The sequence below is a fragment of the Akebia trifoliata genome, chromosome 9 (genome assembly GCF_017979445.1).
Source record: "Akebia trifoliata isolate Shusen 1 chromosome 9, ASM1797944v1, whole genome shotgun sequence".
Classification (NCBI taxonomy): Eukaryota; Viridiplantae; Streptophyta; class Magnoliopsida; order Ranunculales; family Lardizabalaceae; genus Akebia; species Akebia trifoliata.
In genome coordinates, this window is record NC_141383.1 from 25,627,334 (window position 1) to 25,643,653 (window position 16,320).

The following is a 16,320-nucleotide window of genomic DNA, read 5'->3' on the forward strand; positions in this document are numbered from 1 at the left end:
TTTTATAATTTCGAGTTTGGGACAGGTGTCACCAAATGGTTGGGACAGGTGTCACCAAATGGTTAGTCCAGGTGAATTGTTGAATATGGTCTGAGCTAGCTATGGTTATTGCCTCTGCCTTTGAATTTCACACCCAAATCTTATTAATGCCAACATTCAAGTTTGATTTAAAGAGTCTCAGGGCATTAATTACTAAGTTGATTTAATTAAAATTTTTTTTTTATAAGTTATAATTCATTAATAGAAAAAGCAAGGTTGACAAAGAATGTTACTATCAATATTATTCTGATCAGTACTTGTAGATATTGTATTAAATGTGAAGATTTGACGAATAATCAAACTCTGACTATCATAAATTTTTTGTCTTACTACACTTGAACTAATTAGAACCTTTTACTTTGAAATGCTATCTCGATTGTCTAGACTTATTGACCTTCGAGGCATACTGTCTTACTTAGACCCCAAAGACTTGATTTCTTGGTTAGCTATATGATCCCTTGAGTTCAAAGTGCCTGATATTCAAGTTGAACCTGCTAGTTTACGGGTGATATGTGTCCTTATTTCTTGATGCGATGAAAATCGGCTCTATAACAGGGATGTAATAAGTAAAAGTTGGGTTGCAATAGAAGTTCTCTTCATATATGCACAACCAAACTAAATCAAGTTCAAGTCGTACTTAAAAGTACTCTAACCAAGCCTCTCTCTCAGCTCAGGTACGAGAAACCTCAAAACAATGAACTACTCTCTCACTCTCACTCTCACTCTCTCACGAAGGGCTTTTCTTTTATTATTATTATTAGATTCATTAAGGCATATTTTACTACAGCAGGACTCGTGTAACTCTTTTCTCTTGCACATAAATTGTTCGATAAAATACCTGAAAAAAGATTCTTTCTCTAAGACTATTCTAATTGATGATTGAATCTCTGTTTCAAAGAAAATCATATTTTACAGTATCTCGGATGATCAATTTTGGAACTTTATTTGAATTTCTTCTGAGTAATTTCTCAATTTTTTTCTTGGACAGTAAGATCGTACTCTTATATTGATCACCAAAGAACACTATGAGAATTAGCAAATCCCCTAACGTCGTGGATTCTCTCCAGTCCTTTGTTTCAACCTCTGAACTTAGTTCACTCTCCAGAATCTCCCATTATGAAATTTACAATGTAAAGAAGCAAATGTGCATTACGGTTGCACCATTGAGATGCTCAAGTACGTTGTTTTAAAAAAAAAAAAAATCTCAAATCGTCGTGAGTTACGGTTCACTTGCTTTAATACTTTGTGACAGCTAAACTTTTGATATCTGTAGGGTCTCGAACATCTATACAATGTGCCGCGGTTCGTTTTCGACCCTGTATCGATATACATAAGGTGAGCATTTGTTGATTCCTTATTCCTAGAAAAAAAAAAGAGGAAATTTGTTCTTAGTAAATTAAGTAGTATGAGAACTTAATTCTCTAAGAGTTTTTAGCGTGGGGCAATGGCATACTTGTGTAGAAAATGTACCAAGACACTTCTTAAACAAATCCTATTTCAATTTTTTTGGTTGCTATTTTTATATGATTTTTATTTTTATTTTTTATGACGGGGGTTCCGGACTTGTAGGCCCGATTAACAGGCAACTGGCCTCTTAGAACACTATATCTTGCCCAAATCCCTCGGGTACATGCAATACCTCACAAATCACACATACCATGCATACCAGGTAAGCATGGATAAATCCCTATGGGTGGCCAATAAGAGGCTTGAAGTCAAGACCTCTCCCTTTTTCAAGGGATGTCTTGGTCACTGTGCCCAATGCTCGTTGGTTTTTATATGATCTTAATTTATGTCATCTTAAAAGGTGCCAGTTTGCTAAGTTGGTTGAATTCTGTGAGTGTTGATATCACTACCCGGGTTCAAAACCTGGCTTCACCAACTAATAATTAGCCACTAATCTTGCTTTCCTACCATAAAAAATAAAAATAAATAAATAATAATAAATAAAAAAAAAAACATATCATCTTAACTAAATACATTCTTTCTACATTTTCTACTCAAGATGAACTATTTAAAAAAAAAAAAAAAATCTCATTTGGAATAATACATGTCAGGTTTGTGGTGCCATTGTATTTGGCATTTTGTATCAGTGTCGGTCGCCAACACACATGTTTGTGCCTTGATATATGGCTTGCATTCTGTTGTTTGAAAAAAACATATCTGACTAATGGTTTGGCCTGAACCTTAGATGCGATTACCTTGGCGAAGTGCCAACTTAGCTAAGTTGGTAAGATGTGTGGACTGCTCACACATCCTAGGTTCAAACCTCCTTGATCCCAACTTCACCTTGCTAACCACTATCTCTTTGACCTATCAAAAAAATAAAATTAAAAATAACTTGGCCTTATTATTCTTGGCTGAACTTGAAATATTTCAGGGAAAAGTGAAACAAATTGTTGGGTCCACTCTCCAGGATTTAAAAGACGACGGACCTGATCTTGTAACCAATTTTGAATCAGATAAGTCAGCAGCAGAGTTTGCAAATTTGTACAGAAAGGATGGGCTTACAGGTGGTCATGTTATAATGCTTGGTGCAGATGCCTTGAGCAAATCTGCAGCAGTTGAAGCCTTACGTGCATATCCTGGCAAGTTGACATATTTAAATCTTTCTCAAAATTGCAGTGAAATTTCTTGGCCATCTATTCTTTTTTTTTTTGGTACTTGGGAATATCTGTAGGTTGACGAATCCTGAGTATTAGAGTATTTTAGTCTTCAGAATTTGTTTATGGGTTAGTCTTCTGCCTGAGTAGCATAATCATTATTAGTTTCTATAAATTGAATTTCAAAACACTTGGCGCATGTGCTGGTTTGTAAATCTATTATGCTGAGATCAAACAAGTTCATATTGGGATTTTTCGTAAGTTACCCTTTTGGTTTGTTCAAACTAATTGGTGTTCTTCTATAAAATTACAATGAAAGATAATACACTTGTTGTGTCTAGTGAGTTGACGTCTCTATTGAAACTTCTATTGCTTATGAACACCACGTTAATATCTACATAATTTCTAATAGTTTAGGCATGTTAGCTAATTGTGAAGGACCTTCAACCAACTCAGCATTGTGCTGGTGTCTTGGGTTCATAGTTTTTTTTTTTTTTTTGCTTTTCTTTTCTCTTACTTTGAGTTAGAAAACTGACTACAAATTTTCATGCCACTTATACCTTGGGTTATTGTTTCTGTTAGCATAATTAAGAAAACATGGATCTTCTCCCAATAGGATTAGACTGCTCCATATCTGATCTTTATGGTTGATAATATAGTTAAGTATGTAGATTTTTTTTTTCTACTGAACTTACTTTGAGGAATGATATTCTCCAGGCGGTTTGCAAGTTGGAGGTGGGATCAATCCAGACAATGCATTGAGTTATCTAGAGGAAGGGTCCAGCCATGTCATTGTTACCTCGGTATGTGATTCATATATGGCTTAACAATGCCTGTATTTGTTAAACCGAGAAATAGAATTATATGTCTGAATCTTTAGATTTATTTTTTCCAGTCTCAAGTATCATCTGGAATATTAGATACTTATTATTTTTGTGGGATCTGGGTCTGGGTACTACTGCTTTTGTTGTTTCCAGTGAGGATTACCTCATTAATCTTTGTTTCAAAGTAAAAGAGAAAGAAAGAAGGGAAGAAAAAGGAGCAATTAAAATCTATGTCAAGATAAGTTTATGTTTTTACTAGATGTGGAAGTTATTATGCCAATTGAAGGTAGAACCTCATGTCTCAGAAGAGTTTGGGCCAGGTCTTGGGAGGGGTTGACAGAGAGAAGTAGAATGGGAGTGACATCAAGAGTATCCCATGGGAAGAAGCAGTGGAAGAGTTAAAAAGGAAAAGTCGTTTAATTGTGTCTCCCTGGTGTTTCCCTAGTATTTACCTTATATTTGTACTTTGGATTTCTTATTCAGAGGCAAACCAAAGAGAAGTACCCCCCCATAGAACTGAGTCATTGTGGGAAACTTTTGAACAGCACATACAGGCTATGATCCTTATAAGATTGAAGAGAATGATTTCTTAACTGAAATTAAACGAGAATGACTAGTATACTATGAATTTGGATATCCTGTTTATGGAAATTCTCAGTTGTTCACTAGTTATATGGAATGTTTGTTCTTGACATAAACTTTCTGGATTTATGACAGTATGTTTTCAACAATGGATGTATGGACCTTGAAAGGCTCAAAGATCTTGTCCGTATGGTTGGAAAAGAGAGGCTTGTGTTGGATCTTAGCTGCAGAAAGAAGGTATGCAAGTTATTACTAACCGGTACTTTTATGTACACATACAAGGCTTTTAGAACCAAAGAAAATAGAAGGAAGTTTATGCTGTTGTTTCACCACAAGGGTGGTAAATATGTGAGGAAGATTGTATTGTGCCACATTATGGACTACATCTAGTTTTTCTGAGAGGGAAAGCAAGGAAAAACAAAATGTACATGAATAATGCTGAAGTGACTGTACCTCACATCGCACATCCTGACGTGAGAGTGCATAGGAACCATAGTTGCTTTTCATCGATATACGAGTGAAAAAGCCTCTATGGTTCCTATCCACTTTCACGTCAGGATGTGCGATATGGGGTACAATCTTAAGGTCACTCCAGCACGACTCAATGTATATAGAATCTTTTTCCTTAAATTCTGCTTTGTGATTTCTAACTGCAGGATGGCAAATATGCTATAGTCACTGATAGATGGCAAAAGTTCAGTGATGTATATCTCGATGAGAAAACTCTGGATTTTCTTGCCATTTATGCTGATGAATTCCTAGTTCATGGAGTTGATGTTGAGGGGAAGAGGTTAGTTTTTAACATTTCTTATTTTTTCTTGTTATTCCCCATGTCTGCACATTGCAAGTTAAGGATCTGTTTATTGAGGTGCTGTTGTCAACAATTATGATACACAAATACTTATCAAAATTATGATGCACATATACATACATGTGAATAATGGTTAATTTAGTACAAGAAGAGAATGTGACAGCGAAAGTAATCAATTATTCAGTCATTTATAAAGCGAACTTGTGATCTTGGTATTCCATTGAAGAGGCTAATCTTAACAAGAAGAAAACAATTTAGCTTGCCAAAAAGATTGGAAAAGAATTTCAAACCTCTCCGTTGCATTTTTGTTCCAGGCTAGGAATCGACGAAGAGTTAGTGGCATTGCTTGGCAGGCACTCACCGGTATGTACTATATCTGTACCAATGATGATCTTATTTTCTTTCATTAAATGCAAACTTAGATTTCCATCATCTCTCTTATATGCACATTGCCATATTTCATGTCCAATGCTCTTGACTATTATGCAATACTCTTTTTTGTTTACAAGTGCTATGGTCTTATTTTCTTTCATTAATTGCAAGCTTAAATTTCGTGTTGGAACTTGTAGAAATGGAAATATTTTGGTATATTTCGTGGAAATATGTCAAAATTTAATACTATGTTTACAAGTGCTATGATCCAATACTCTTACAGCTGAAGTGAGTCTTTTTTGATGATTGAAGTATCTTCAGTGGTTAGGATAGTTTGGTCACTACTTGGGTTATGAGCTTGAAAACGAACCCATCTTTGATGATTGAAGTATCTTCATGGTTTGGATAAATTGGTCACTATTTGGTTATTGAGCTCGAATGCTCTCCAACCCTAACAATGACATGACAACCACCAATAACAAACAGCAGCAGCAACAACAACAAAGCCTTTATCCCAAATATTTGTTCTTGTCTAAAGGAATCCTGTGCATCCATGAAACAAAGTGTAGTCCAACTTCGGAATGTCTCAGCCATGATTTCTTGTTTCCCGTAAAGATACCAGAATGATACACAAGGCAATGTATAGTCGTGTACCAGAAAGTTAATGCAAATAAATTAAACATGGATGGCAATTCAAAGTGGTATTATTTCATCGAATAACATACTTTTAGCTTAATTAAGTATTCCAACGACATAGCTTTATCAAGAAAATGAACACGACACACGAGTTTAAACTTGTGTGCATCTTCATGGGTGTGACATGGACATGGTTTAAAATATTGATTGTTACCAAACAATATGTACCCATACCTTACAAACCTTCGGGTGCGACGGAGTTAAAGATAACCACCAAACTCAAAATGTGATTGGTTCCCCACACGTCAACATGAACATCAAAAGCACACAACCTTCTTACCACAATATGTATCAGTTTTTCAGGTTAGCAACACATCCCCCAATAGCATTTATCTTCGGACATTTTATAAATCAATATATTACCTGTACCAATTTATTTAATTTGACGAGCTTTAATCCGTTGTGGTTTGGTGTTAGATTCCTGTGACTTACGCTGGTGGTGTCACGACAATGGATGATTTGGAGAGGATTAAGGTGGCAGGCTTGGGTCGAGTGGATGTCACCGTGGGAAGTGCTTTGGATATTTTTGGGGGTGATTTGGCATACCAAGACGTTGTTTCTTGGAATAAGGAGCAGGAGGAGGCCCTGATGGTCTAGTAGTTGCTAGAGTTGTTGTGCCATGGGAATTTTTATTTATATATCTGCAAATGAACATGTACAATTTTCTTAGAATTAAGGATTCAATTATTTCTTTCAAGTCTCATCACCTCGTGTGGGGTAAGACGTCCATTTTTCAGGGATTTTTGTGAAATGTAATTCTTGCAAATTATATAAGGATATGTTTGATTCATATGAAAAATGATTTGAGTCATGATAATTTGACACCCCCATCACAGAATCGTAGATAATTTACCTCGGGATACACAAGAAAAAGATTTATGATTATGTGTATCCCGAGGCAACTGATCTACAGTTCTGTGATGGGCGTATGTCAGAGGGGGGTGTTAGAAAATCATTATTCAAAATGATTTTTTATGAAAATATAAAATTTTTTAGGTGTTTGATTGCATATTTGCCGAGAATGGATTCCCATCGCAATCCTTGTGAAAATGACTTTTCCGATCCCCGATGTTAATCTAACGATTATCCGTACTCCCAAAACTAAAATCCATTGTTTTAAAATTCGACTCAATGTATCAGTTCGGATGTCCATCGAGTTGACCACTTGTGAAGAGATTCAAACTGGTCAATTAAAATATAAATTTATAATAAATATTCTGAAATTTTGATTCAATGGTTTGATCCATTGCTATATTTTCTTCTTTTATTTGATTAATTTTGAACAAGAGAAATTATGTTTTTGCCCCTAAAGGTTATGAAATATTTAATTTTTAGCTCATATTTTCTCATATTTCAGCATGTTTTGGTCTCGACTAAAGCGTTAAAACCAAGAAGAAAGGAAAAAAAAAAAAAAAAAAAACTTAATTTTCTATCAAAACCCTAATTATAAATTGAGAAATTTACCCGGCAGACCTTACTGTTGAATTTTTTACTTCAAAGTCTCCCTTGGAGTTATGATAACTCCAAAAGAACCTTACTTTATGAAGTTTGTTACCCACCAAACCTTATTTGATCAAGTTTGTTACTCCCACGTCAAACCTTGGAGTGGATCTAATTGCATTTTTCATCCAAAATATGATCTGATGCCACAGGAACATAAAGGAAAAATTTCTAAGAATTTTGAATTTTTTTTCGAAAAACAAAGTTAATTTTCACCTTTGAATTTTAATTTTAAATTGGAGAAGACTTTAGTAGTCATATATTTTCAAAAACATTGATCAAGCTTGAAAAGGAATTTTTTTGAATATTTTTCTTTGACTATGAGATTTTCCATGAAATCTAGAAGGTTATATTGTTTGATTGCCAATTTGATAATCCATGTGAGTAAAACAATCCTTAGTAAGATTTAAAATCTTACTAAGTTAGTCATGTTAGGCTGATTGGTAAAGTAAGGTTTGCTCCGTAACAAACTTGAGAAAGCGAGGGAGTTTTTGTAATAAAATTTCTACAGATAGGTCTCCCTGGTAAATCTCTCTTATAAGTTCGAATAGCACAAACAAACATTCACAGAGAGAGAGAGAGAGAGAGGAACAAAAGTTGAGATTATAATCAGACAGAGAGAGAGAGAGAGATGTCAGTTCTGATAGTAACGAGTTTGGGAGATATAGTTGTAGATTTGCATACAGATCGATGTCCCTTAACCACTAAGAACTTCTTGAAGCTCTCAAAGTAATTCTTCAAATCTCATCTTTTTTTTTTTTTTTTTGATTCATTGTCTTAGCTTTTTTTTTTAAAAAATTCTCATCTTCACTAAACCTGCTTGAAGCTAAAGTTTTTTTCTTTAAATCTTAATTTGTTTGTCTGAATCGTAACTACCCATTTGAACTCTGGTGGATCTTATTGTTATTGTTGTTGATTTTTTTTATTTATATAAGATATATTACCAAAAATTCGAAAAGAGGACCACACACAATACAAATGACACCCAGACCGCAATATTACCATCTCTTAATTTAAACGATCTCCAAATTGAAAAAGAAAATCCTAAAAAAACACACCCTTTAGAATACTTGAATTTCTTGTACATTTCTAATATTAGATTCACTTAAAATGGTTCATTTAGCTCATTTAAAGGAAAGGAGTGATTAATCGTTAAAATTAAAATCCTGGGATTGTTCTTAGTAATGTTTCTCAATGATGAGTTGTTGTTAAATGGGGGAAGGGGGGATTATTCATCTAATCATAATTCAGTAATTAATTCAACATTGTTGATTTTTGAAAGTTTGCTTCTCTCATTCTACAATTTTCATATTTAAATCTACATAGTTCACGTCGAATAGTTATTAGGCATAGGATCCTAGTATTTTCCCCTTCTTATGATTTTTTCAGTGGTGGGTTGTTGAATTTATCCAATCACAAGATGGCAATTCAATGAGTAAAGACCTTATGTGTGTTCAATGGGTGTCCTGTAATTGGGCTAAATTCATTCAAAATAGGTATATGCATGTTAATTTTCCTTTATTTTTCTAGCTCTCAGAAATTGTAGTTGTTGAAATTGGGGTTAAGATACTTGTTTATGTTTCTATTAAATCATTTTTTTAATCACGTTATGCTTACTTAGTGTACAAGTTCTCACGACTGACGAATCTATGAAGGATGTGTGGAATATTGAACTACATAAGCGACTTTATGAAGATATTCTTCATTGCCAACAGAAATCTTTTATCACTTCTTTTGTTTGTTTTACTTGTGTGGTGTGGAATGTTAATATTTAGTGTTGACAGCTTGATTAACCCATGTTGGTCTCTTACACTTTCTTCACGTTGCTCGAGTGCAGGATTAAGTATTTCAATGGCTGTCTATTTCACACAGTTCAGAAGGATTTCACCGCTCAGACAGGTGATCCTACAGGAAAGGGCACTGGGGGTGATTCCATCTACAAGTAAGAAACTTTACATGTGCTGTGAATTGATACAAAGCTACAATGTCAATATTAAACAACTTGAATTATAATGGGAAATTTTAATTGTTATCTTTCAAGTAATAAGTTTTTGGTTTGTCCGCCCTTCATTGTGTTGGACAATGTACTTTTCTCCTCATCTCTTTTGCTCTTGTACCTTTGTTAAAATGCATATCCTTCATTTTGTTACACATTTGAGACACCCCTTATGTTCTAAAATTGATTAATTACCCTTCAGACCATGGTTTCTACAAAAATATACATGAAGTTACCATTCTAATCCTAGTTTTTGAAATCCCGCTTAAAGTGGGTGGGGCCTAGGCACTTGGATGGTCTAGGTGGCCAAAGTGGAGTACAGCTTTTGACTACACCATTATTAGCTGTAGAAGGATATTGTCGACTTTTCTTCAATTTGTAAATCTGATGGGGAAAACTGTTAGTCATTTCGTGTACTTTGTTATCAAATAGAGCATTTACTTTCTTTTCAACCATTGTGGCATTTATTGGACCTTCCCATACTCTACGTTCAACATCCTTCAAAGTTTGTATAGCTCAGCCTTTTCTTCTTTTGGTAGATTACTCTGGAAAATGTTGCTGTTTGTGATTTTGTGGGGTCTTTGGAAAGAGTGAAAGAAAAGAGTCTTTGAGGGATAAGGAGGTGACAACCAAGGATTGATATAATCTTTGGGATTGAAGCACATATTTCCTTTGGTCTAAAATTCACCAGGATTTTAAAGGATGTTTATCAAAAATTTTCTGATCCCCTCGTTGGCCTTTTTGGACATAAAATTATTGGCCTCAATTATTTTACTGAAGAAACGATTTCTCTTTTAATTGGACATAACATTAATTGGTCTAAACGCTTTCCCTCCCCGAAAGGGGCCACACACCAATTTGGGTTTTATTTCTCTTTTAATTTGTTTCGGTGTTTCATTTTATTTGTTTATCTTCTTGTAGGTTTTTTTCCCCCTTGGAAGGTTCTGCGAAATCTTGACCTCCATTTGCTTGTATTCTATTGCTTGCCTTCAATGAAGTTTATACTTGTGGAAAAAATTAATAATTTTCCTTTGAAAGCTTCTCTAGAATCTCTTGCATGGTCTCACATATCTATTCCACATCATGTTTTCTTTTCAGATTTCTTTATGGTGAGCAAGCTCGCTTTTTTGGTGATGAGATCCATCCAGAATTGAAGCATTTTAAAACAGGCACAGTCTCTATGGCTAGTGCTGGAGAAAATCTTAATGCTTCCCAGGTAAACATCACTTGCAAAATTTATGTTTAGAAAACTTAATGCCTTCTACTTGGCGAGTGCCGAGTACTAAATATTTCATACTTCAACTTGTCGGTATTTGATTTGACAATTCTTTACTGTTCTGGGATTTTCCGCAAGCATGCTAAACTTTTTTATGCTCGTTCAACAACTAGATCACATATACTTTTGGAGATGGAGGCATATATATATGAGACCAAAGGAAGACATAGTATGGAATTTGATGACAATCCAATGTGTACTAAAATGCTATGGACGTTCATTTCCACACTCCACAATCCGTATGGTTGTTTATTATAGTCTTATAACTTTTGAGCTTGTTTTATCATTTGTGGAGGTTTCAACAAAAGTTCACTAATATTTGCATCAGTTCACTAAATATGCGTGCTTCAATGTTGGTCAAGATTTTCTCAGTAAAAATCCCTTTCGTGTGTAGTTGAAATATACGTCCACGTCAATTTTTGTATGTATAGACAATTGTACGAAAGGGACAGATCCCAAAAGAATATACAACAGGCCTTAGAGGTCTAGGAGACCTATAAAAGGACTACACTCTACAGAACAACAGTACTATCTTCTCCCATAAACAAGTACCTCCATCTGAAAACAAACCATTAAATAAAAAACCCTCAACGTTGATGTTTAATACCTTGTGTAACAATTTGGATTTGGATTGACCCCTTTTATACTAGTGGGCTGAGGTGATGTGGTATTCTTGAATCTACCTGATAATGTATCTATTGGATTTTGTGCAGTTATTTTACCTATGCTCTTTAAGGTGCCCTTAAAATAGCTTTTGTTGTCTCATATTACTTATCTATGTTTGTGTTTTGTATCAGTTCTATTTTACATTGCGTGATGATCTTGAGTATCTTGATGGGAAACATACTGTGAGTCTTCTGACTAAACTGTCTTTTAAAGGTTTTGGTTCTTAAATCTTTCATTTCGTCAAACAGATAATGGAAAAAACCATGTCATATTGGTCTAGGTGTTTGGGGAGGTTGCAGAAGGGCTGGAGACCTTGGCAAGAATAAATGAAGCATACGTGGATGAAAAAGGCAGACCATATAAAAATATCCGGTCCATTCCCATCTCTTTTTCTATATTTTACATTTCCAATTTATAAACAATCTAATGCTTCCTTTATATATATTTTTTCCTGTTAATTCTCTTCTTGTACTTGAAACTAATTTTTCCACTCTACCATAATGCAACAGAATCAAACACACTTATGTACTGGATGATCCTTTCGATGATCCTCCTCAGCTGCCTGAATTATTCCTGATGCTTCCCCAGAAGGAAAACCAAAGGATGAGGTTAAACTTCAATTGCAGTATTAAGATCTTATTTATGGTTCAAGTTCTAGCTCATCCAACTTGAAATGCATTCTTATCCTACCACTAGGGAAAGTCATTCACTATATGCAATCCATGTATGTTGTTAGAATAAAGTTAAAAAGCCTTAGTTTTGTACCGAATGCCAATCAGTATGAGTTGATTCATTCTTGGTGATGGGATCTTCATAGATCTCTAAATTGAGGATTTTTTTTAATATAAATATAATTAGTATGCATATAACTAAAATGCAAATAAAATAGAAAAATAGGAATTAATTGAATAAGTTGAGGGAGATGGAGGGAAAATAACCTGAATAAGCTTGACTTCAGTTGAGAAAATTGGGTTTTCAAATTGAGTCAGTGAGTTTAGTCGTGTTCTCCCAAAAATTACTTATATTGAGTTGATTGAAATTGGGTAAAGTTGAGGTAACTCAGTTAAGTTGGAAGCCTAATATTTTATTTTTTGGCTTCTTGAGCAATTGTTTATGGGATCAACGTTTTTCGACAAAGTCATGGTCATTTGAAATTCTTGCTATTAATGTTACTATTTTTTCACTTCTGATGTGCTTAGATTGATGATGATGTTCGGCTTGAAGATGATTGGGTACCAATGGATGAGAAATTGGATCCATCAGAGCTTGAGGAGGTGCTGCGTGAGAAGGAAGCACATTCTCGTGCAGTTGTTCTCGAGAGTGTACGCACCAGATCATTATCACTTGATTCTAGTATTTAGTATCCAAATTCTATCCATAAAGTAAGTCACTGATATTGACTTGTGTGCATCACAGATTGGTGACATTCCTGATTCTGAGATAAAACCGCCGGATAATGTGTTATTTGTTTGTAAGCTTAATCCTGTTACTGAAGTGAGTGCTTCTTCTTTACTGATTTAGAATGTTTTCTGATTTACGTATTGCAATGGCTCACCTGGCTTGTTTACTACAAAAAGGATTATATTTTCAGAAATTGACATCCTACTCTAAGATGTATCCTGCTTTTTAGTTTCAACATTAAATGCAACAGAACCATCCTTGGGTATACAAAGTTTGTTACTCAAGTTCGTTACATCAGGACCTGTGATTAACTTTGAATGTTTGTGCTTTAATGCAGGATGACGATCTGAATACGATCTTTTCACGCTTTGGGAATGTAGTATCGTGAGTTCTTAGAACATGCATTTCTCACTATCTCAGTTATTTATATCATGCAAGTAGTCTTCTTTTGTTGTTCTTTTCTTTGACACCATTAGTTTACAATCACAGGGCTGATATAATTCGTGATTATAAGACTGGAGACAGTTTATGCTATGCTTTCATTGGTAAGTCAAACCTTATTTTTGGTTTCCGTCTCCTTTCCTCTCCCTCCCACCCCTTTTGGGTTATACCTATGCTTGGTGCAATATGACCATAAGTTTTCTTGTTTCTTGTACCTAAAAAATTCTGAAATATTAGTTTCATAATGCTATTCAGTCCAGCCAATTCAGTGAGATTTCGACATGGAACCAAAATTCAAATGCATTTACACTAGAATTGTGAAAAAGAGTGGAAGAATCAGGTATCCCAGTAACTGTTCAAGGTATTGGTGAATCAGAAGAACAGGGGATGATTGAATTACAAAGAGGGTGATTGTTGTTGAGGTCTAAACAATAAACATTCACTGTGGTGGAGGTTTTCTTTTTAAGATATTCTTTAGTTTAAATTAAGTACACAATCTAGATAGAATGATTTAGATTAGTTAATACACATTAGAATCATAAAGTCTTCAACCCTTTGCACTCTACTTGATTTCCTCAGTCAAGTGCATATACATCACCCAATTTTGTGTGTGTGCGCATGTAGGTGTGCAATATTCGTTTTTTGTTTTTATTGTTGTTTTGATTCATTGGACTTGACTTTGGTAACACGCATATGTTCCTTGAAATGCTTGTTAGCTTCTCTTCATGATTTAGTTGTGCAATAATTGTTCGGAATTTGATTAATGCCTTTTATTTGTATTCTAGAGTTTGAGACCACAGAGGCATGTGAACAAGCATATTTCAAGGTATGTTAAAAACAATTATTTATTTTGTATGTGAGAGGGGAGGGGAGGGGTGCATGCTGGGGCTCTAGTTTGAGTCCACTTATTTGCATACTTTTGCCTTGGCAGTGATTATTCAATTGATTTTGTTTCATTTGCTCTATCTCACTAAGTTATGGTTGCAGATGGATAATGCTTTAATTGATGACCGACGGATACACGTGGATTTCAGTCAAAGTGTTGCTAAATTGTGGTCGCAATACAGGCGTAAAGATAATCAAAGGGGTAAAGTTACAACTCTAACTCGACTACTAGCAAATCTAGCGTAGTCATTCATATGTAAATACATAAAATTAAGGTGAAACAAATCGTATCTGAAAATCAATACAAATAAAGGGTGCTTGGAGTTGGAAATGGAGATATATTTTTAAATAGTATCTTTTTTTTTTTTTGCGTGGTGGGGTTAGTGGTTAACAGTTAGCATATTGGTATATGAAGGGGTTCAAGGGGTTTGAACCTAAGACCTTGGGAACAACCTCCACAAGGTCTTACCACTTAGCTAAGTGGTCATTCTTATTTTTAAATATTATCTTAAAATCAATAAAATACAGAAAATCAAGGAACAATCTACATCTTGCATGGGAAGGTTTGTAGTCATGGGCACTTTGATTTCTTAATGTTGATTTTGGTTTCCAAAACAGAAGGCCCAGACTCCTTTTGGAGAGCCTTAAACAATTGAAGAAAACTTGGCTAATTTATGTAATTCTTGTTGTCCATAGGAGGAGGTTGCTTCAAGTGCGGTGCTGCTGATCACATCGCCAAGGATTGCACTGGTGGCCCTAGTACTAAAATGCTACCTCCAAAGTACACATTAAAAGATGAGAACACGCAGCGGGGAGGAGATGATAATTCGAGGTGTGTAACCTTCCCTATGCAAATATGTATGTTTCAATTCTGTCTCAGTAAAATAGATGAAACATCTGTTGTAGGTATGAAATGGTGTTCGATGGAGACACTCCCGTAAGTTCAGAAGGGGACAAGAGACGCCGAGGGTGTGAACCAGATGATCAAAATGGGAAGCAAAGGATGGACAAGCGGATTTCTGAAGACATTAAGTATAGAGATCGTGAAAAGAGAGACTCTACAAGTGATAGGCATAAGCATGATGAGAGGAGTAGAGGACTCAAAGAGGATGAAAGGAACAGAGGAAGTAGAAGAGATGAGGAATATCATGTGGTGAAAGAAACTAGAGATAAAGTGAATCTCAAGAGTCATGGTAGCCACCGAGATGGGAGGGATGAACAAGATTATAGAAAGAAAGAGAGCCATGGAGACAGGAGGGAAGAGCGCGATTATAGGAAGAAAGATAGTCTCAGAGACAGAAGAGATGATCGAGATTATAGGAAGAAAGGTGCAGATAGTGATGGCCGTGGAGACGGGAGAGATGAGCGAGATTATAAGAAGAGAAGTGCAGATAGTGATGGTCGTGGAGACAGGAGAGATGAGCGAGATTATAAGAAGAGAAGTGCAGATAGCGATGGCCGTGGAGACAGGAGAGATGAGCGAGATTATAGGAAGAGAGGTGCAGATAGTGATGGCTGTGGAGACAGAAGGGAAGACCGAGACTCTACAAAGAGAAGTGTGGATAATGATCATGATCACCGCTCTGGGAGAAGGCATCAGATTGAGAAAAGGAGATGATCATAAGTTGATAAACGTTGGAGATGGACATTTGCATGAAATTGATTGTGTTCTTACCATGGATTTCTACTTTCATATGGTACGACTAACTTGTGTTTGGTCTTGGACATTATATATTTTAAGTAATCTCAAATAGTTAATGGCTTTTTAAAAGAAATGAGACCCACACACTAATCTGATTGTATGCTAATTTTTCCAAAAAAAAAATTTCCCGGGAGAACCTTTATCGAATTACAATTCCCAAATAGCTGTATTTTCATGGTTTTGGATTATTGTCTTTGCCTGATGCAGTGTTCCAATGGAAGGGTGCAAGCTGTTAACAATACAAGGGAGGTTGTCATGCCATTTGTGTTCTACAACTTAATGTCCAAAGCTGATGGCTTTCAATTGCTTTTCCTTTTAATGAGAGTTTGATAAACTCAGTGTTTCCTTTTTTCTCCCCTCTAATCAGTAAAATTTGAACTTTTTGAATAAGGATTAATTTTCTTCAGGTGACAATTTATTAGAGGCAAATTTTGTGTGGTTCATTTCTTTAGGGATCAACCCCATGGACTTCACTACCTGAATACTTCAATTTCTCTTAAAATTCTTACTTGAGAGTCAAGGTCAG

The 16,320-nt window shown here is 35.2% G+C and overlaps 2 protein-coding genes across 5 annotated transcripts; both read left to right on the top strand.

Moving 5' to 3' along the window:
- Window positions 1–476: 476 nt before the first annotated feature.
- Window positions 477–6,936, top strand: APG10 (Aldolase-type TIM barrel family protein). 4 transcript variants are annotated; one of them, XM_086453465.1, is made up of 9 exons: window positions 477–713; window positions 1,028–1,215; window positions 1,292–1,374; window positions 2,456–2,627; window positions 3,360–3,445; window positions 4,184–4,285; window positions 4,705–4,838; window positions 5,174–5,222; window positions 6,345–6,936. In XM_086453465.1, exons 2-9 carry the CDS (start codon window positions 1,065–1,067, stop codon window positions 6,522–6,524), a joined length of 957 nt encoding a protein of 318 aa, XP_086309591.1. In that variant the 5' UTR covers window positions 477–713; window positions 1,028–1,064; the 3' UTR covers window positions 6,525–6,936. The 4 variants fall into 4 exon arrangements, with proteins under 4 accessions (XP_086309591.1, XP_086309589.1, XP_086309592.1 ...); XM_086453463.1 differs by having other exon boundaries at window positions 479–713; window positions 2,420–2,627; XM_086453466.1 differs by having other exon boundaries at window positions 480–713; window positions 1,313–1,374.
- Window positions 6,937–7,981: 1,045 nt separating this feature from the next.
- LOC147395015 (peptidyl-prolyl cis-trans isomerase CYP59-like) lies at window positions 7,982–15,867 on the top strand. Its single transcript, XM_086453462.1, is given in 15 exon segments — window positions 7,982–8,156; window positions 9,265–9,369; window positions 10,522–10,639; window positions 11,497–11,547; window positions 11,646–11,737; window positions 11,875–11,930; window positions 11,933–11,973; window positions 12,565–12,687; window positions 12,782–12,859; window positions 13,104–13,150; window positions 13,256–13,311; window positions 13,993–14,033; window positions 14,195–14,294; window positions 14,789–14,924; window positions 14,999–15,867. Coding segments are annotated over 15 exon segments (1,854 nt in total). The 5' UTR covers window positions 7,982–8,058; the 3' UTR covers window positions 15,711–15,867.
- The last annotated feature ends 453 nt before the right edge of the window (window positions 15,868–16,320 follow it).